Source organism: Astatotilapia calliptera, chromosome 4, assembly GCF_900246225.1.
Source record: "Astatotilapia calliptera chromosome 4, fAstCal1.2, whole genome shotgun sequence".
Taxonomy (NCBI): Eukaryota; Metazoa; Chordata; class Actinopteri; order Cichliformes; family Cichlidae; genus Astatotilapia; species Astatotilapia calliptera.
In genome coordinates, this window is record NC_039305.1 from 16,286,479 (window position 1) to 16,308,964 (window position 22,486).

At 41.2% G+C, this 22,486-nt stretch overlaps 1 protein-coding gene across 1 annotated transcript; it reads right to left on the reverse strand.

Moving 5' to 3' along the window:
* Window positions 1-7,645: 7,645 nt before the first annotated feature.
* On the reverse strand, window positions 7,646-21,930 carry LOC113020843 (heparan sulfate glucosamine 3-O-sulfotransferase 6). Its single transcript, XM_026165109.1, has 2 exons — window positions 21,109-21,930; window positions 7,646-8,979 (listed from the first exon to the last, which is right to left on the reverse strand). Exons 1-2 carry the CDS (start codon window positions 21,600-21,602, stop codon window positions 8,361-8,363), a joined length of 1,113 nt encoding a protein of 370 aa, XP_026020894.1. The 5' UTR covers window positions 21,603-21,930; the 3' UTR covers window positions 7,646-8,360.
* Window positions 21,931-22,486: the final 556 nt, after the last annotated feature.

A 22,486-nucleotide genomic window follows, 5' to 3' on the forward strand; every position in this document is an offset into this window, starting at 1 on the left:
GCCTCCATCAGCCTGTCCCAGGCCAATCTGCCGTAACCTGAGTCTATATACATCATCTTCCTACACCTGTAGGGCATGTTGTCTGCAACACTCTTAGTGCCAAGCCCTGGCCTGCAGGGAACTCTGGGGTTATGTATGTCTGTCATTAGAACAGTTATGACAGATTCAATTAGATTCAGGAGCTGGGAAATGTTTCCATGGCCCATTTTTTTCCTCATCACAGGGTTAGTATGCTATGTGCTCACAGGTGTCGTCTTTTATGAGGTATGAATCATACTATTCATTGTACCCGTGTGACTGCAGGTATTAAAGCCTCACAGGTTTTTAACAACGGCTTCAAAGCTGGAGCTCAGCTCTGGTTTAACATTCAGCACATAAACCAGCACCGTGTCAACGAGCCTGAGAAGGTTTTTTTGACGCTTTGAGCAGGGATTACTTGAGGACCACAGTCTTTCGGTTCAGCAACAATAACGGTGACATCACTCATGATGTCAGCCCAGGTGGTAACTGAGTCTTATAAACAGAGTCGATCAGAGTACATTGTCAGAGAGCTGCTGGTGTGCATTTAGTATCTGAGAATTGTTATGTGGTCGTGTGGTGATTAGCACTACAGGCTGAGGCTACTGGCCTGCTCGGATTTTCTGTGTGGAGTTTGCATGTTCTCCCTGTGCCTGTGTGGGTTTTTTCCAGATACTCCAGCTTCCTCCGGGAGTCCAAAGATGTGCACATTAGGTCAAGTGATGGTTCAAATTGGCAATAGGTGTGACTGTGAATGGCTGTCTCTCTGTGACAGCCCTGTGATAGGTTAGTGACCTGTGCAGGTGTACCCTGCCTCTCGCCCTATGACAGCTGGGATAGGCTCCAGCCCAAACATGACCCCGAAATGGGTAAAAAAAAAAAATGGATTGACAGAAATGTTATGCACAGTCCCTTGAATGGTAACAGTGAACATCATAGACAGAGCAAACTGTCCTCAGCCTGTGGATTTAACACATTTTGTAACTTCATGTAATCCCAGACTGACTCAATGTTGATGAGTTTAGGGCTTTTGTAGAATTTGGGACCAGCGATGTGCTATGTATAAAAATCTAAACGCGGAAAGTGGCAACATTTATGAACACTTCCTCATCTACAGATTATCACAATGCAAGAATAAACAACCACATATTGTGTCTGAAGACAGAGGTTCACAAAAAGACTACAGGGTAGAATAATTTGGCAGGATGTGGCTGGTTGAATCTGAGACCTGTTAAATCTATTGTAAAATGACATTTATGGCATATTCTGGCAGACTTGTTTCAACATTTGTTAATAGCCATCAGCTCATCGCGAGACTTAGTGCCGAGGTATCATCTTGCTTGAGGTAATTGCGTCAAATATCGCAGGTTCAGATGAAAAACAATGTGCATGTGAATACAGGCTTGAACATATACCTATTCTTTAATGATTCACTGAAGGGAAACTGAACTGTTTTCAGTTTGTTTTATAATAGTGTGTAATATCAGTTTAAATCAGCATCCAGCCTTTGTTTTTTTGAATATACAGTGTAAGGCAAGAATGCTGCAGCGTTGAGTCTAACTGAAAAACAACTATAAATTTTTAAATAAGACGTTGGACTGTCCATTCTCTGAGAGAATAAAGCGTTATCCCTTGATTACCAGCTCGTGTCTGTCTGTGTGTTGAGCAATTGACCATTCGTTAGGCCTAGATTTGCGTGCTGCACTGCAAGTCACCAGATGGGGCTGTGGTGTGGCTATTCTTAGGGAAAAAAAATACCAACCATAGGAAGGACTGAGTCAGAGGGAATGCATATGACATATTGCATCAAAGAGACATGTTCTCATACGACCAAGAAATTGATTTGATGTCATTTTTGGAAAGGCATAAAAGCAGCTCCGTGTGACAGGACTCTATGTGCATACTTATACATCAACTGAGGTTTTTCGGTGAATATGTGTCTTTATCCCGTGTTTGATGGACTCTCCTGTGCGTGTGCACACGACAGTTGCATTAATCATTAGTTATTACTAACACAATGGAGGAAATTAAAAACGGATGTGTTATATCTTCACGGGCCAAACTGCGGAGCCATAATTCATTCTCACCGACTAATGAATGGGGTCTTTGACAAATTAAAAAGAACCATGCATGACGCCCAGGTGCAGACCTCTTTCATTCAAAGTGATTGACTGCACACAGTTTGTTAACACTTTGTTTGAAGCTGCTGGCGGAAGGCAAACCGGAGCAGATTTAACAGCTAAACTGCGAAACACGTTGCTTCCATACAGATGTGGACGCAGCAAAATAAAAATAAAAGCTCCTCCAAAGAGTGTTTCCAGAAGAGTTGAATACAGTTTTATTTTTAGTGTGAAAGCTTTCCATTCATTTGGCAACACGCTGTACCTCATCAACTAAGTGCAAGCTTCTCTGTAAAGGTTTCCAATCAAAGCTCAATAAGCAAACTGGAGCTGGTATTCTGTAGTCTAAAATAGAAATGGAAACATGTGCTGAAATGTGTCCAGAAAAACAATGCTATAAAATCCTATTGTAAAAGTTCTTAATCCGGCGTCCCTCAAAAGTTTTCCTAATTTGCACTGAACTGCCACGAGCATTTGAAAATCTCCCCAGCCCAAATTTCTTTCTCATCAATTAAAAGCGGAGTCAAAATTTAACAAGATAGTGTGAGGCCTAACCACAACGAAAAGGGAGAAAATCCCCAAGCATTTCTTCCCTGAATCCACGGAGTCTGCGGTAAGGGTGGAAAATGTGTGGAGTGCTCAGTATGAACTATCTTCATTTGTGGCTGCTCAAAGGGGAAACCACTTTTACACGCTAATCCTACTTTTAATCTGGTGTGTAGAAATCAGCGCTCTTCCCCTCAGCGTGGTCTTCAGTTCATAGCCCCCCCTCCCGAGTGTTTCTGATTAGTTAGCTGGGTGCCCATTATTCAAAAATTAGAGTCATCAAAAAAAAAAGAAGGAAATAGACATCCACCATCATGCCTAATTTCAAATAGTCACCGTGGCCTGTAACTCAATCCACATTGGGTAGTTTTTCTCTCATAAAAACAAATCCCTCAGGTTCTGTATTGATGGCGTGCAACTGCAGACTGAAATCACTGGAAGCTGCATGCTGGTGAAAGCTAAACAAATTACTGTTCCCATGACAAGGGGGGGATTACAAACGTGCAATTTATAAATGTATCTTTTGCATTTTAGTTGTTTTGACCAGTTATGGTATTATAGATTATCTATATTTCAAGCAATCTTAGAGGAAATGTTGTGTATACGTTAGCACTTGTCAGGGTTCCTGGGTCGTTGACCCAGCGATTTCAGTTTGTTCGTGTTCAGTTTCCTACATGCTTGTTTTTCACTGTGCCAACCTTCTGTCTCTGTGCATTATGTTCTAGTTCCACTGCATGTGTCATTAGTCAGATTATGTTCAGCTGTGTACTCACCGGTCTCCAATCGTCATCATCAGTCAGAGTATTTAAGTCTTCAGTTTCCTTCTGTTCACCGTGGTGTCATTGATGTTGTCACTGCCGTTCCCGTGTGTTCAGTTCTGTTCAGTCACTTCATTTCAGCCAGCCGTTTCAATAAATACCATTATCCGACACCGTGAGTCCAGCGTTTGGGTCCCTTCCTCCCGTCCTCTCATCCACACACGACACTCCTGACAGCACTTTTCTGACTTTTAAAAAGCACATTATGTTATCTGTCATTTAAGAGCAGGTGTAGAAGAGGTTCGATTATACTGCAGAGTAACAATGGTTTATTACCATTTATTACTGCAGTTTTTTAATTAATTAATTTACAGTATTATTTTAATTTTATTTTAAAAGTTTCATTCTGTTCATCTGGATGTGACTGACTACTATGTTGAACAAACGGCCCAAAATTTGTGTTGCCTGACTGCAAAATGTGCAGGTCTTCAAAGCCCAAACGCTTGTGCTGCAGTTTGCTTGATGCAGCAGGAATCCTTTATTGCTTCAACACAAGCCATAGAAAAGAACTGTTTTCCTAGCACAGCGCTGCTGTTGTTCTGTTGTATGTGAAAGGCACAGCAATTTAAACAGTTTGAGGTCTAGACTTTGACCTGGCTTTTTTCAGCAGCTGTTTGCTGCTGTGCTTCGGATCATTGTCCTGTTGCATGAGACAATTTAAGCCAAGCAATTGTTGTCAGACAGATGGCCTCATATTTGACTCTAGAGTACTTTGGTATACAGAGAAGTTGATGGTTGAATCACTGACTGCAGAGCGCTCAGGTCCTGTAGCAGGGGGTCCAAAACATGACCCCTCCTCCACCGTGTTTTAACAGTTAGTATGAGCTGGCTTTTCTGCAGTTTCTCTGAGAATGGCACGGTCTGACCTTGAGGTGAGTTTGCTGGGACTCTTACTGTGATGGCATTGCGTTCACACAGCGGAATGTGCCAGCAAACTTCCAAACCCTCTCATTTTCACAGGTGGTTGCTGATGATCAGTTAATTTAATTAGAAGCACCTGGCTGCTACTTGGATTATTAATTCCTATGGGTTTACTTAGTTTTTTACAGGCCTACACAGACCTGGGCAATTTAAAGTTGCATTGTGGATCACGACTGGTTAAAAACCAACGAACTGCAAATACACGCTTTGATATTTCATATTTTAGTGAACACAGAGACAATTTCTTTCTTTAGAATGAAAATGAGTTGTTTTCTGAGAACAAACTGGTTTGGAATTGTAAAATACATCCATATACATTTTGATTGTTATTTAAATGTCTGGTGAAGTCTGACACTTTAAATGAAACCAAGACTTTTGTGAATTGCTGGATTGATGGCGGTCATAAAATATGACAAAATGCTGGTGATGTCGACAGACTGCTGCGGCAGCCGCAAGGAGAGGGCGGCTTCTCGTGAGGGCATATTCAGAGACAACACTTTAAGACTTATTTGCTTCTATTAAAAAGTTGGATGAAGTTCTACTTTTATAAATGCGCAGTAGATCATTTTGTTCCTGGCTCTCAATCACTTGCCAATTCTTCATTCACCTCAATTAGATTTCTCACATCATTACCAATGTTTAGTGACAGCTGTAGATTATGCAGAATGTCTTGCTGATTTAATCACCCTTAATGACTGGGCTAGTCCTGTGAAGACTGATACAAACATCTTTCCCAGATGGCAGAATGGGATATCAGTTATCTTTTAATGCCTGCTGCTGGGCTGGCACGGCAAAATGGCAGTGCCCTATCAGCGTGCCTGGTAATACAGAGTAATAAAAGTTGGCACAAATGAAATGAGCCAAGTATGTTAAAAATTTTAGTGAGACCCACTAAACGTTAATGCCAGACAAATAAAACAGAAGGGGAATGTGAGAGAAATACTGACTGGAGCTAAAGGAGAGAAGACGTAAGGAGTGTGCGTGCTGTGATGTTAAACTTGCACATATACACACATCAGCATGCTCATGCAAGCAGCCGGCCATTTCATTCACAAGCCACTGACGTTTCCACAAACAAAGCTCACTCTTAATTTAAATTCTGTTTTAACAGTTATTTTAACAGTTAGACATATTTCAGTAAATTAGTTTTTAAAAAACGCATGACGCCACTATGTGTATATTTCACTTCACAAGCTCTTTTGTTAGTTGCTTCACAGGAACCTTTTATTTTCTTCCACACAGGAATATACACCATGAAAGAGAAGATCTCTGCTGTTAATTGTAAGCCCCGAGTGAAAGGAGGGTTTTTTTCTGTGTGATCTGACATATTTCATAATTAAAGGCCACAACACATGGAGACCTCAGACTGTAATGTGGTCGCACTGCATGGAAGTGGTAAGGACAAGCAGCGCGAGAGACTGGGGACTAGAGGGCAGAGAGAGTGAGTTTAGTGATGGGAGGAGGGGTGAACAAGGGCAAAGTGAGAGAGAAAGAGAGGGAGGAAAGAATAAAAGCATCTTAGTGCCAGGATAACAGCACAATACTTTGTCAAAAGTTGAATAAACAACTTTTATCAATCAGAATTATAGTCAATAGGGAAAAAGTGGTAGGCAGACAGCAAGAAGTTATCTTTTGGTTAACTTTTCTTTTCTATGGGGAAGCATGTTATTAACGGAGGCAAAAGAACATATATTTGAAATAAATTACTGATATAAAAAAGGGGGGAACTGAATCGTGTTTCAGACACATTCACTTTCACCTAATTTGCTGAAAATCCTATATTCAAGACTGGGAGGAGTCACAAGCCCAGCTGCAGGTGGACACAAGCTTGTACTCACAACTGTGATGACATTTCTGCTGCCCTCTTGAAAATGGCATTTTAATATCAAAAACACTTTTATCTGGATAAATAAAGCATATACAAAAATGATTTTGCCAAAAACTGAACGTATCTTTAGCCTTGTGACATCGTTCATGAGATGGATGGTTGACAGATTACAGCCCAAGAAGTCAGAGAGGCACTTTTATTGATATGTGACTGTTAATTTTGAAACTCATTTCTGCCAGACTGTGATGCACCTGAGACGAGTGCACAACACCAATTTACTTTAAAAACTGCCTTTGGCATCTTAGTGCTATATATCATATTTGGCTTGTCAAAGAAATGTAAAAAAAAAAAATAGCATATCAGATGTAATGCCTGCTGTCTTTGTATTTATGATGTGTGCAAATAATTTAGCTAAATATTAGCCTGAATTAATGAGCTAACTAGTTTTCTCCAAAATGGCACCTTTGGGTCAAAGTGAGTCAAATGTGTGGGCTAAGTTGAGCCACTCAGCCCTTCAAAAGCCACTGAAGTTAAATTAAATCTGAACTGCTAGAGAACCCATCGCTGATGACAACCAGAATATACTTTGCACCTGATTATAAACATATATTGATGCTACACATCTCACTTTTGGGGCAGTTAAATTCTGGTGGTAACTTTTTTTTCTTTTTATTCATTTGAGTGGCATTACTTTGTTTCAATCTCCGATAGTTTTGGTAACAGTATTCAATTTATTTAATCATTTTAATTTATGTTTTTATTTAATTTTGCTCAATAATGTCTCTGTTTTACTTGTTATTTTATTTTTTTAGGGGGGAGGTTTTCTTGTGTCTTGCATTTTTCATTAACATTAATTAATATAATCTTTCTTTGAACACCTGTACAGCTGAAAATCAGATTTTGTTGCACTGTACAATATATGTATGGTAGTGACAATAGATATATTCTATTCTATTCTATTCTATTCTTTAAATGCAATCAAAAGATATTGAAATTTAAACTTCATTTGATTGGTTTACTCATTCATTTAAATGGTCAGCTTACCCCCAGATGGTCCACTTATCCCTTAAGCTGATGCAAACTGAGCCACAGAGACACTTTTTCTCTAAGAAACCATATTTTTAAAACGTTTAAACAGTCTAAAAACTTTCACGGATGGTACTTACACATTCCTTTGTTTTCACAGGACTTTGTTTTCTTGATATGAAAAGATCCAGCTGTGTAAACTGTATTACATAGAGAATGGGCAGTACAGTACAGTCTTCAACCTCTGGTGACAATTTTGCAGCCTGATGTAACCATACAAAATCTGACCTTAACGCTAACACATGAAATGAAAACAAATTCGTTTGTCACATCAGATAAAAGTTTACTTCACAACACAGAGAATCAGAGGCACATTTTTTATACACTGTAATTTGAACACTTTTTTTTTTACAGTTACAGTGGTTCAGAATAATCACAGATCAAAAGTAGCAATTTATTGTGAGTAACAGCTGATACAATTGATCCCATCCAGGAATTACAATATAAAATATGATGCGGCTTTTATTGGAAAATACTTACAAATGGAATGTGTCTACGCATGGTTTCGACTTAATATTTACAAATGAGGTATCATTGGTATATCAACTGCAATGCACTGAGGAATGTCCTGCAACATCAAACTGTATGTAGCATTCAAAAGACTGGAAAATATGTAAATGCAGGCAAAGAGTATTACATTACTCCGATGTCCTGTCAGATGTTGGTATTATGTCCGGCTTTGTCACGCAATAAATACACTTCTTTAATAATAATAATAAAAAAATACCTGTTGTATTCAACAGAAACTATAAATATCACCTTTTCTTCTAATCTGTACATAAAGAATGTCAAAAACAGTTTAACGGTTATATATTTAAGCCATTAACTAAATTTGTCGTTTTCATATTAGCAGCACTATGTCCGTCTGAGCCTCAAAATACAACAAAACAGTGACAGTTCATGAGTGCTGCATGTCGTGTTGACTCCACTGAGGCAGAATGGACTTTGTCTCTCCCAGTACCCTGAGAACATTAGCCCTGTGGAAACAGTAAATGAGCATCTCTCCACAAAGAAGACTCTTGCTTAGTCCCAGCCAAAGTCCTGTCCACTCATCTGGTAGAAACGGTGGTTGAAGGGCCTGTAGAAATCTCTGAGTCTCTGCAGTACCTCAGAGGGGATCTGGGGATGAGGTCTGCCTTTAGACTTTCCGAGGCAGCGGGGTCTGCTGCTCCCCTCTGGCTTCTTCAAGCAGGGAAAACCTTTTGTCTGGTTGAAGTAGAAGTGCTTGTCTGAAACAACCCTTTTCAAACCCAGGAAGTCCTGAACTCGGCCCATCTCCCCAGCTGGATCAGACACCAGTCGTTCGCCGCTAACAAACAGAAACTGAGACAAAGGGAAGTACTGGAGCCAGTTCTCCAGGTGCTTGGCATAGAGGCCGATGCGCACAGCACTCCACGTGGTATCAATCAAACCTGTGGAGGAGTTTTTCAAAGCGAGGCTCTGGAAGGATGGAAGCCCTGGGTTCTTGGACAGCGTCTGGGTGTAGTCAGACACAGCCCTCGTCACCGGGTCCCTGACGACGACAATAAGCTTGGTTTGACAATTCATAGTGCAGATGCGACTTGGAGCTTCTTTGGTGACAAAGTAGCTGGGTGTCTTCTCCATAGTGATCTGCCCATCGAGTGTCCGAGGCATCAGGTTCCTAAATTAAAAAAGAAGAAACTGTCAGATAAATATTGACACAGTCTATTTCACTTCAGTACATCCAGCAGGTCTGGAGCTTAACTTCACTTGTTTTGATTTCTTGAAGTGTTTTTTTTTTTTTTTTAAATTTGGCCACTTGAAGACATTATGTCCATATTCTGCTTACGTTATATGTCGAGCCAAGTTGTGTGAACCTGCTATGTTACATGTATTTAACTCAACAAAACACTCTTGATCCGGCTACACCACTAGTTTCTGAGCTACCACAATAAAGTTTCCATGTTTATAACTCAAAACCAGCACCACTTGCTGTTTTAATCCCATGCTACATTCAGCAAAAAGACCACTAAGAGATAATGTAAGAACATCACACACTGTTGCTATTAAAGCATCTCAAAATCTGTGTGATCAAAGCTTCAGACACTACTCTGTTAATGTTCGAGGGCCCCAGACAGCCCCTCCGGGTCTCACTGCAAGGTCTGCAGAACAGGACCATCCACTCACCACGGGCCCAGTGAGTCAAAACCACAAAGCCTCGAGAACCACTTAACAGCAATTTCCTACAGATTTCCACCCCCTCTTCTTCCTGCAAGAGCAAAATGCCCACCCCCTCACCATCACCTCCCCAATAGGTTCCAACAAGGACTCAAGCAGGCCAAAGTCTGCAGGAAGTGCGACCGGGATGGCGAGCTGCTGAGCTCAGCTAGTGTGTTAAACACATGGCAGTAATGAGGAGAGATGCTGGGTAGAATATACCAGTGGAAAGACTTGTGCTAAATTAGGTGTTACCGTGTTGGGGTGATAGATTTTGCATTATGATGCAAAATGTACCTTAAGCTTTAACCAGCGCTGTGACATCTAATCTGCTGATTTATCTTTCATGGCACCTGCTCTCCTGAGATGATTAAGCAAGTTTTTCTTCTTCTACTGATTTGATTTAAAACCATCGAGTCACAGCTGCATGAAACACCCTTGACTGATGCGGACTCCTCTTATTTCAGCAATATCTGGCCAACAGACAGTGAGGGAAAACATGGCGTTCAACAGGTCCAGCATTTATTCATGTGTTTACATTTAACATTGACAAACTGCCTGAGCCAGCATTGTGGTGGATTTGGATTTCGGAAACAAATTGTTTGCACGACAAATGGATGATGAGCAATGTTTAAAGCAGCAAATGAATCGCCTGCAGTTCATTTACCCAACACATCCTTTACTGTGTTACTGGAAACAGAGAGCGTTCATGTGGTTTCCCATAAAATAAACAAGTAATGGAGCATATGTGCTTTATTTGTTTCAGATTGCAAGTTTGCATTAACTCCAAATGTCAATGACAAAAGGCCATTCAGAAGTGTAGATGACATCTGAGGGGGGATTTGTTTTTCATTTTCCTGATTATTTTAATGAGTATTTGTAAAGTAACCGTGTATTAGTGCAATGTAGTAAAAATGCTTTTAATCAATTAGGAAAATAAACACTTTCAAATGGGTTTACTTGAGTAATGACAGTTGCATGCCCACATTATTTAAAGTGTTTCCTCTTTGATCTGAGGGAATTAAGGTTCAGCAAAGTTTCATGACTTCCCTTTCACGGAAACAAAGCAGCAGATGACTGTAGTCCATGCAAGTTCACTGACTTTACTTTTGCTCTTTAAAAACATATCTAATACAATATACCAGGGAAATATGAGAAAATGTACATCAAATGAAGAACAAGAAATAGGCTGTTGATATTTCACTCAAAATGAAGATCTTAACGCTTCAACAAAGTCAACCAAACACAGTAAAATCTCATTATAAGAACTTTTGACCACCTAGATAGGTTTTGTGCAATTGCATTAACCTTCTTCGTAAAAACAGTGCTCACACACGCTTCATTAAGCGTCATTAACCTCAACTGCCCATTAACGCAAACATATAATTGGCTGCGACTCAATGCGTTTAAGCATGCACACATGGTCAAGACTTGCAGAATTTCAAACTGCGCATCAGAACAGAGAAAAAAGTTGATTTAAATGACTTTGAATAAAATATGGTTGTTGGTGCCAGACTGGCTGGCATTTCAGAAACTGCTCATCTACTGGGATTCTCCCACACAATCATCTCTAGGGTTGAAAAAAAAGTGAGTGGCAGTTCTCTGGCTGAAAATGCCTCGTTGATGTGGCCAGACTGCTTTGAGCTGATCAGGAGGGAACAGCAACTCAAATAACCACTCACTACAACCAAGGCATGCAAAAGAGCATTTCTGAACAAACAACGTGTTGAACCTTGAAGGAGATGGGCTAAAGCAGCAGAAGACCACACCGATTCCTTTCCTGTCAGTTGAGAACAGGAACCCGATGCTGCAGTTTGCACAAGCTCGCCAAAACTGGACAATAAAAGATTGGAGAAAAAAAAGTTACCTAGTCTAATGAGTCTGAATTTGTGCTGTAACACTCAGATAGTAGGGTCAGAATTTGACATAAGCAACATGATAGCACTGATTCATCCTGCCTGTATCAACAGTTAGGGTTGCTGGCGGTAGATTGTTGGGACCCTTATTACTAATTAATTAAAAATGTCACAGACAAGTCCATCCCTTTATGACCACACTGTACTCATCTTCTGATGGTTCCTTCTAGCAGGATCACGTGAAATGTCACAAAACTCTAATCATGTCAAACTGGTTTCTTGGACATGACACTGGATTCACAGTACTCAAACAGCCTCTCAGGTCACCAGCTCCCAACCCAATAGAACATTTTTGGAATGTGGTGGAACGAGAGATTCCCATCATGGATGTACAGAGCCGACAAATCTTGGGCAACTGTTTGATACTGCCATGTCAACGTGGACCTAAATCTCTGAGGAGGTTTTCCAGAAACTTAGTAAATCTATGCCACAAAGAATTAAGTCAGCTCTAAAGTAAAAAGATGTGGTACTAACAAGGTGTTCCTGCTCATTTAACTCCTGATGGAAACTCTATTCTGTGGTTCAGTGTTTAGTTTGGTCTCTTATTTATGTAAAATGTTCTCTGTAGAAGTTTTAAGAGGAAACAAAGGTTAAAAGTGCACAATAAAGTACATGACTTTGAGTGAGAAGGAAACTTTTAGAGATTTGAGTCTTTCCTCTGCATTTAAAGTTAAGCCGTTTCAATCCATCCCCATTAAATGATCCCCATAATAAAAGACCATTAATTGATTACTATCCAATTTCAAGAGCTGCAAATGGCCTATCACTGCCTGCCCGTCCCCTGTTTATCTGTGTCTGATCAATACGTCTGTCTCTATATGACAGATTGTGCTCAGTGTGTGTCGCTGTGTGTATGACTGCTTTTTTGCACATGTGCATATTTGAGCACGGAGGTGTCAGTGAATACTGATGAGAAAATGAACATCTTTACACCCACAGTGTCCGTCTTCTGCTTTCTCATTCATAGTTTTGGATTTCTCCTTCACTTCTTCACATAAATGACACTTCTGTAATTGACCATAAGTTGTCTTTCCATATTCATGAATAGTTAATGAATTGTGACTTTACCCCCACTCTGCTCAGGTCCCTATCTCCCTCATCACAATCAGTCTCATTATCGGAGAATCGATAGAGGCCATTTTCTGTCATAAATCTGTCTGTATGTGGTGTCAGTATACTGTAAACAGATCAGGGACAATTAATCTGCAATAATATATGCTTTACATACACCTCTTTGATTTAGCTTAAGGGAAATGCCTTTTAGCCTACTATTGTTAACATTTAAATGTGCAAAGAGAAGAACTCAAACATGTTTTCTATTTAGCGTTGTATCGGAAAGACTTGCTGACTCGCCACTCTAGTCTGGAACTCCCTGCTGTTAAAAGGATGTAGTGCTTTTCCTCCCTGAAGTGCTCCAGAGCTGATTACTCTACTGATATGTTCGAGGGAGCCTGGATCATAAGATTAAATAACAACCCTGGCAACAAGGATGTGGCCAAGAGACTTCCTGCCCCCCAAGATTATGGGCTCTCCCGCTGAAGTGGGAGCCACATACTCCTGCGGCGCAGAAACAAAAGGTATTCTGCACAGAAGTGGAGCCGGAAAATCCAATTATCACGTCGGTTTGTCGATCTGAAATTCCATCAGTTATCACAGATACGCTACACACGGTCTTCCTGAAGGAGGCTTCTGCTTTGGCAGGCATCCACACCAAAAGGCCTTTTCAGCTGAGATCCAATTAAACAGGTGGTGAAAAATCAAGGCTATAAAAACGAGAGAGAGCATAAATGTCAAACTGAGGGAAACATTTCCCAACTGTGTCGCTATGCTCGAAGGGTGACAGAAGCAACCTGGAGGCAACGGAAAGTCTGTCAGTCTGACAGGATAAGTGTGGGAACCTTGATTTACAGCATCATGTCTGGATGAAACATATGTTGCTATTCCCCTCTGACCAAGCTAAGGTGGGCTAAACCAGTACAAACAAGAGTGTGGGGCAAATCTCATCTAGCTACAAGGAAGTGAACACATACAGCAGGAGGCATTATTGTCTCTAGGATACAAAGTGCAGTTTTTCCCCTGCTATCGCCATGTTTGAGACCTAAAAGTGTCACACATCAAAGTTGGAAAAGAACATAAGCTGATGTGTAGAAAGTGAAACATTGAATGAGAAAGTGTGGAGCAGAAACTTTACAAATAGTATTGCGTATGTGTGTGTGTTACCACTGAAGTGACTTTCAACCAGACACAAACACACTAAACACCTCTGCAAGTGTCAGTCACAGGACCACTGGATGGTTTGATCACAATTGGAACCCAGCTGCGAGAAAAAACTGTTGCCACCCTCTAGTTTTAATTGCATTGGATGATGTTTTCCTCTACAAAGTAATGGAGTTAGTAAATGGTTTTCTCTGCATGAGGTTGGCTGAAGTGCAACACTTCCACAGAGACCAGAGTGTGAGTGTGTGGGTGGAAAGGAGTTAAAATCACACACATACATGGGAAGGGGGGAGTCCATCTATAAAGGAATTACTTTATGCAGGTCGATGCCCAATTAAAGACTGAATGTCCAGTTATAATTAGGAGTCCTGACAGGATGGGATGTGAAGTCCGTGATGCTTTGCTGGGAAGTTGGCGCCCACAAGGGCAGAATTCTCACTGGGGGGAGAATCTGGGTTTGAATCTATCAGCAAGCGAAGGTCTTCGCATGTTCTCAGCGTGCCTGCATGGGGGTATCCAGCTTCCTCCCACAGTACGAAGACATGCAGCTTGTGGGGATAGGTTAATCGGATAATCCAAATTGTCACTAGGTGTGAATGTGCGAGTGAATGAGAGTGCGAATGGTTGTCTGTCCCTGTGTGTTGGCCCTGCGACAGACTGGCGACCTGTCCAGGGTGTACCCTGCCTGTCGCCCTATGACAGCTGGGATAGGCTCCAGCGACCCTGAAAAGGATAAGCGGAAGCAAATGGATGGATGGAATTAAGGTGGATGAGTTTAAACACTTGAGGTCAATCATCCAAATTAAAGGTCATTGCGCAAGAGAGCTGAAGAACAGAATGCAGGCAGGAGGGTGGAGTGGGTGGCGATGAGTGTCGGGGTGATTTGTTACAGAAGGTCCACAAGTTGGTAGTGAGACCTGATATGATGTTTTATTTGGACATGATGGGGCTGCCAAAAAAGGGCTGAGCTCGAGTTGGCAGAGCTGAAGAGCATGCTCTGATTTTCTTTGGGCATCCTTACAGTATTAGAAATGAGTATATCAGAAGGACAGCCCAGGTTGAGGACTTTGGAGACAAAGTTGAGTAGAGGCAAGGCTTAGATTGATTGGACACAGGCAGAGTAGGGATAGTGGATATACTGGACAAAGGATGCTTAATATGGAGCCGCCAGACAGGAGGAAGACCAGAAGAAAGATTCATAAATGCAGTGAAGGAGGACATGCAGAGAGTTGCTGTGATCTTCTAAATTAGCAAATGTTAGCATGCTAACACCCTGCGCTAAGGCGGTGAAAACTCTATAATTATTAAATCAGCATGTTAACATTGTCATAAATATGTAAACAGGGATTTTTAATAATCAAGACAGATTTTGCTGAAGTTTGATGAACCCGGGAGCTAAAAGAGAAAATTGTGAGTGTGTCTCTGTTGTTGTTCATCTCTTATGAGAATCAGATACATACTTTTCTTTTATAGATCTGGATTCATTCAAACCCTTTAAACATCGAAGCTATGTGGTAAAACATAGTCTTTTCAAATTTCCCAAGAGCCATATTATTGTGTTTCCATTGGATACTCTCGTGTTTTTTCAGGCTCACGCTATTCTTTTCTGGAAATGGTTGCCTGACTGAACATGACTACCAAGCATTTGAAACATTTAATTTTGGCCCAAACTATTATTTCTTCAAAAAGTACTTTTCTCACCAGCTAACTGCAGCATAGAGCTGAGGGGGGGGAAAAAGACAAGACAGAAACCTCCCCAAGATTTTACAGGCGCCCCATAATGGATTACAAAGCACCCCAAATTATTATAATTCTCACCATATGAAGTGTGAATGTGGCTATTTTCAAACCTTATAATACCACCTAGACTTAAGTCCAGCCAAAACCTGGCACCATTAAAACACACTACAACCCAACACTACAGAGACCACTTCCTGGCCTGTTACACCAATCAGCCATGTTCAGTGTCTAAGGCTAATGGCCTGAGGGCTGTACACAGAATGAGGTGTTGAGAAAATCACCCTCACTCTGGAAAACGTTCCCCCGTGGACGTGCATTAGGCTCCACTTTCACCATTTCAGCTGTCAAAAATCCAAACTGACAGGGTAAGTGCCTGAATCTCCCCTCTCGGATAATACTGAGATAAAGCATGCACAAAGCACAGGATGACTTTGGAACAATCCAAACTGTACCATTAGTTCCTTAAGTATTTAGACAGCGACATAACTTTTGTTATTTGGACTCAGGGCGAGCACATGCAAAAGGGGGGCTATGCATAGAAATGGTTGTAAATCCTAAAAAGCAATGATTTTGTTAAACCACAAAATTATAGTGTGTCATTGTCCAGATACTTATGGACTTAACTGTGGCTATATCTTGTCTTATTTATACTTCAAATAATATTAAAGATATAAGTTGTTAAATGATGTGCACACAAATCTGTCCCAGCTGACTAAAGTGCCTGAAAATATCTTATTTTTTTTTCAGCTGAACGGATTATACTTGACATATAGGTTTGCAAACCTTCAGTGACAGCAGTTACATTATTGTGCATAGAAGACGCTAACATGTCTGCAAACACGTAATGAAAACTGAAAGAACTGCGATGCAAACCGTAAACAGAGAATGTTCACATTCGAAGAAAGGATTGACTCCGGTGCTGCAGCCAATACATTTGAAAAGGTGCAACTTTTACTTTGAAGGCAACTTCTAGTTTGTGTTGCTGTTTTCACAGCTTCGCTACAGCTCTGAGGATTGTTGATGAGTGTTTGCAGACCACTTGGCGTTTTCCATGCAAATTACCAGCAGTTGTGGCGTTCTGCTGGCAACCAAAGCAACTGCAAGGAGGTCTGTGCCAACTGGTTGGGGTTGCTGGTGGTTGCTATGGGTCACCAACCAGAGCTCTAGGCCTATGTAGAGTTTAGCGCTAGATTCCATCGTGCCTGCCATCAGCCTGCAGCAACTGGTTGGAGAATACACATTTTCCCCCTCTTAAAAGGCCGGTGTGAACGGGGTCTTATTCACTTGACCCTACAGCAACACATGTTGATGTGACATTGTGAGCAGCCATGTCTCTCCAAAACCTCAGCCTGTGGGAAAACATGCCTTTGGCTCCTTTGATCTATGACCTCATTAAACACTTTTCTGATGAGTTTGTGGGCTCAGATGCAAATTTCAAGTCTTACCTAATAGAACGTGACATTCACTTTGTAATTTAAAGTCTCCATGAGAGTCCAAAAGGAGGATAAAGCAGGGTACGGTTTGGAGCTGCCATCCTCACCACGCACAAGTGAAGTCTGATGGTGGCAGTGAGAGCGCCCAGCTTAAGGCTTCAAGCCAGCATTTCACTAACCAATGGGTGACCGCACTGTGGTTGCGTCCATTTTTTATATACAATCAGCTAAAATTTAAGGAAGTGGTCACACTAAAATGAATCTAAGGCGATTTTAAATGACTTGGATGCAGTTCGTTCATCCTGCAAATGTTTTGCCTGAATATTACCCTTGTTTCTGGCGTGAGACAATATTGATGTTTTAGGCTTCATTGCTGCTGACGTTTATAAATTTTTGGTTGTCGTCGTACTTTATTTTCACCAGCTGTATTTTTGTATAGTTAATTTGTGTATTATTCTGTTTATATTTGTGCATGTGGTCTAGTTTATGCAACTTAGTTGATTGCACTGCTGTCTTTTTTGGCTAGGACTCTCATCGTCAGGATTTCCAGAGTAACTAAAGCTGAAATATAACAGTAATCTAAAATAAATAAATAAAAAGAGACATTTAAAATGTGCAGATATGTATATTTTAATGGTTATGCTAGAAAAATCAAGGGATAAAATTAAATTTTGGTGCTGGTGTAAATGCTGATTATACGTTTTAAAGTAATAAAATCAAATGTGTATATCAGTCTGACCCCATAAAGATCGGCATGTCCTCCTCTTATTTTGATCTGTTGTCATCTATTTCCAGTCTTGTTTGCATAAATCCATTTCTGATGTAATTTTTAGCAGAGCTGGCATTTTTGCTTGCCCTTGTGCTGTTACCCTTAATGGATTTATACCATGTTTTAATTGCAATCCAATCAGGCATGGCCTGCGGTGTCAAGACTACAGGTCAGCTAATTGATAACCTTGTAAAATATTGATGAGCCATGAGAACTTGAGTTTTTCCTCAAACAGAAATGAAGAAGTAATCTTTCTAAAAAGAGTTTGTTCTTCTACAAGATGAGAAATAAATGCGCTCACTTTGACGTCATCAGACAGAATTTAATCATTACTCACTCCAGGCCTCATCACTGTGACAAAGCCGTGACAATTACAACTATTGTGCCATGGAAAGCTGAGGTTTTTCAGCTTTCTGCGGTGGCTCTTAAGTCCCATATGAAACCCATCACTCTGTGAAGTCTCTTTAAAGCCGTAAAACAACACAGAAAACCGTTAAATCTTTGCCTTATTTTCAATGCACTATTTGTGGCTTTTCCATTCCCGTAATGGGCTCGTATGCACACATGCAAACGAGAGAACGGCATGAAGAGACAGACAGGGCGGAGAGGGAAAGAGAGCGGAGACTGACTTGATCGCTCAGATAAAAGCAATGGAAAACACACATGCATGAGGTCTGAGCTTGTCTTCGAGAAGACAGTGCTGTTGGAACAACACGCACGGGAGGGTACTTCTGTCTGCTGAATCTATGAAGTGTCTCCAGCATGCAGATCGCCCCTGGTTTCATCCAACATCTGACAGCAATGACTCAAATATGACAGATTACAACCCTCATCCATCTGCTACAGTCGCCTTCGGTTTGTGCTTATTTCTCCATCCAGGAAAGAGAGCAGACTATGACAGTGCACAAATTGCTTTCAGATATGCAAGTGTGTGACCATGTATCTTGGCAAGCGGCTGTTTGTTACTTATAAAATCGTGACTCGTCTGTAAAAATAATCAACAGCAGTTCCAACGCATCATTTTTTTTTCATGGGGATTATGGCAGATATATAAGCACGCAAAGGTCATATTTGTCTGAAGGAAAAGATTCAGGATTAAAGCGGTTTATCATCACTTTATCACCTATGATATGGATAAATAAGTGCTGTGGTAATATTAAATGGATGATCCGGAGGAATATCTACAGCAATCGGTTCTCTATCTTATGAGATGAGATGAGACAGAGAACTTCAGAAAGATTAAATGTCAAAGCAGGGGTTGCGTTTTCAGAGCCTGTCTTAAACTCCTGCTTTACACTGCATTGAGTGTGTGCGTGTGTGTGTGTGTCACATCCAGATGTGACAGAGAGTTGACCCTGTGACTGACAGTCAGATGAGGAGGACTTGCTTGTTCCACATGGATAAGTTCTTTCTGTCACTGACTCTCTCTCTCTCTCTCTCTCTCACACACACACACACACACACACACACACACACACACACACACACACACACACACACACACACACACACATACACAAAATGCTGCTGTCTACAACTTCCAGCGGCTTCTTTGTGGGTCACTGCAGATGACAGCAAACAGATTTGCTCAATTTTTGCGATTCAGTGACAACAGCGGAATCATCTTTCAGTGATTTCATCCGGTATCATGTTGCTGCTGTCGCTCTCCATTGTTGCATTAATCCTTCTAACTTTTCTCCGCCTCAACTTTCAGTGAAGTTCACTTCTTTAAAAAAAATCACAGCAAAAGAAAAAACCATAATTCACATTCACGTTCTGATACTGTGAATGTGAACAAATGCAGGTATTATCAGTTATATCCATGCAGAACTCCCATTTAATCTCTTAAACACTTACAGGTGATCACTTTACTGTAATTACACCTCTTAACTTGGCTACACTTTGAAAAATGTTCATGTTGCATGTGGTGACTTAGATTTGTCGTTGGGTTTAGGCGATATTACTGCACGACTGATCTACCTTTTACAGGCCGTGTTTTTACAGGCCGTGTTAGTGGCAGTGCTGTGTTACACCGTTAAGGCCTAACAGCTTTACAGCACAAGTCAGCCTAATTAAAACACACATAAAAAAAATGCCCCGGAAACACCAGTTTGGCCACAGGTATTTTCACATTCTGCTATTCTGAAGGGAGAGTGAGGAGAAGAGAAGCAAGGAGAGAAGGAGAAAGTCACAAGGAAGAATCTGGGGAGAAGGATGAGTTGTAAATGTGGCATGGAGAGACAGAGGATAGGTAACATAGTGCTTAAGATTGCTAACATACATACGGTATATATGAGTGTTTGTGTGTGCACAGAGAAAAAGTGAGAGAGAGGAAATTTAACGGCATGCTAAAATTATCAGTGGTGAAACCGTTTCCATGTGTCCTTATGTTCCCTATTAAAAGGCAGCAAAGGGGGGTTTAGAAAATAAGGCAAAGGAAGATTAAATTACACCATCTTGCTATCAAAGTGCCTGTTATTCATAATCCTTACCCTGTCAAACCTCTGTGTAGTTATGACACCTTTCTTGCTTAAAGGTCCCCAAATGGCACTGTGTTCTCACACGCTGCTCAGCTGGGATCATGTCCAGAAGCTCGTAGAACATATGGAGATGATCAGGACCAGCTTCACGGACAAATAAATCCTTCTTTAGGGCCTTAACTACACCCAAATGAGGGCTCTGGTCAGCCTGGCCACCCCAAATCATGTGCTGTCAGTATGACAGTAGCATTTTATGTGCCTTTTGTAAAGGAACTGTGCGATCACATTAACTAAGATCATCACTCAGTGTTTGCTCTCCTTGTCAATCAGATTTTTGTGTTTTTGCTTTTTTAAAATTCTCTAATTCAATTCAATTTCATGTTATTTATATAGCTCCAAATCACCCCAAGGTGCTTTATATGGTATATGATGAGGTATTTGCTGTAGATTTTACATGTTAGAGTAATCGATGTGATGTTTGCATGGGTTCTTTGTGGCTCTGTTGCAGAGCAAAAAGGGGAACACTATACAGGATGTCATGCTGAAGTGAATAAATGGTGTTTAGATGACTGTCAAGATGATGAAACGCTCCTCTGGGACCTCACTAGCCCTTTTGATCTAGAGCAGCACAAGAGAGGGAGCATTGTCTAAAGCTGATCCGAATCTATCAACCAGCCAATGCATTGCTGTCTCTTCTATTGACGGAGGAAATCAGCACATCTGCACAGGTGATAAGATGTCAGCAAAAACATCAGTGCTGCTCAGCTGACCCTTTACCCTTACAGCATATACAATCCTGCATTGGCCCGCATGACATCCAAATATGCAATCGTGTTCAAACTTTTTCCAAATAAACCCGTCAGTTTCACTTATAAAGAGCACATCGGTTTTTACAGCAGACACCCTGTGTCGTTTTAAAGTTTTGGACTGCCTACGATGGTCCACGATTTACAGTTTTTACATTTTATGATTTGCGGTCAAACCTGGGCTAAAAGCCAGCCACATTCTGTATGAGTGGATTCGTGCGTTCATCCTTACCTGTACCACTCCAGCCCTTTATCGTAAAACCTGTCGAAGAAGTGCGGCTCCGCGCCGAACGCTCTCACGTCCGGGTGGATGCGGAGAAACTCCAGCAGGGCGCGTGTCCCTCCCTTCTTCACGCCGATTATAATCGCCTGCGGAAACCTTTTGGTCCCGAAAGTGTTGGACACGGGGATGCCGTTGCTCTGGACAGTCTCCTTTTCGCTGTCCAGCGTATTCTGTGACGGCTCAGCCGGAGCGTCCTCGGAGCCTGTGCGGTTCCGCTGAAACGGCGCATCGGGGAAGAGACGCCGGGGTGGCCGCAGATCGTCCAAAATGTCATAGTCCAAGTCTGAAGTTTCTTGTCTGTATGCAGCTCTTGGAGCCGAATCACAAAATCCGGTGAGGCAGTAGAAGAAGTAGGTGAAGATTAGGACCATGGTGAAAAAGACCGAGACTTTGGACAGCGCCTTCCCAAAGTTGACCCTGAATCTGCATCCACTACATCCCATGAGTTGATCTCCTGCTCGATGCCAAAGGGCCAAAGCGGTGACAGCATGCTTCTTTTTGTTCCCTACATGGATCAGAGTTCGAGCTTAAATGTTCTTTGGAGAACCTGTTGCGCAAAGCTGATCCATCACACGGGGAGCTTCTCTCAGCAGTGGAGTGGCACAGTGGACTTGTCAGAAGTTACATTCATAATTCAGAAAAGAGCTACTAAAGATGTCCTCTGATCATTTTGAATCGTTTGTCCTTTAAAACTCAGTTAGCTGAGACTTTCCAGCTTGTTGTGTCTGTGCGCTCTAGGGTCCTGGAAGCACTCATTCAAGGTTTCTTTGCTTCTTCTACACCCCCTACACCCCTCCCTTTTTCCTTTTACATGTCCCCACCCTTTTCCTGCTGTGACATCTTATAGATAGATCGTTCCAGCACAGATAGGATGAAGGGTTTTTTATCCTGTATAATTAAAAATTTATGAGGCATAACATTCTTAATAAATCATTACAGTATGTATCATCATAAGAAAACAACTGTAGCGTATTAAAGCACCATTAGGAAAATGATTTTTTTAATAAGTTAATAAAGAATTTAGTCATTTTATGTCAAGTCAAGTGTAAGGCACATGATTTAGCTTCTTTAGCTCAGCAATGTGGGAAAAAATGATGAGCACTTTATTCTAAAGAGCCCACGTCAGTGTTTTACAAATGTAAGATGACTCCCCACCAAAGAAAATCTTCCTCGCCCCTTTGAACTCATGATAGACATCCCAGTCAGCTTTGTGAATAACACGAGCCCCGAGGACGTCTATCTAAAACCTCTTGTACTCTTCTTGCACTCTGAAGCTCAACACATGGTCTCTTGGCACAAACCTCCCCCCCAAAAATAATAGGCCTAA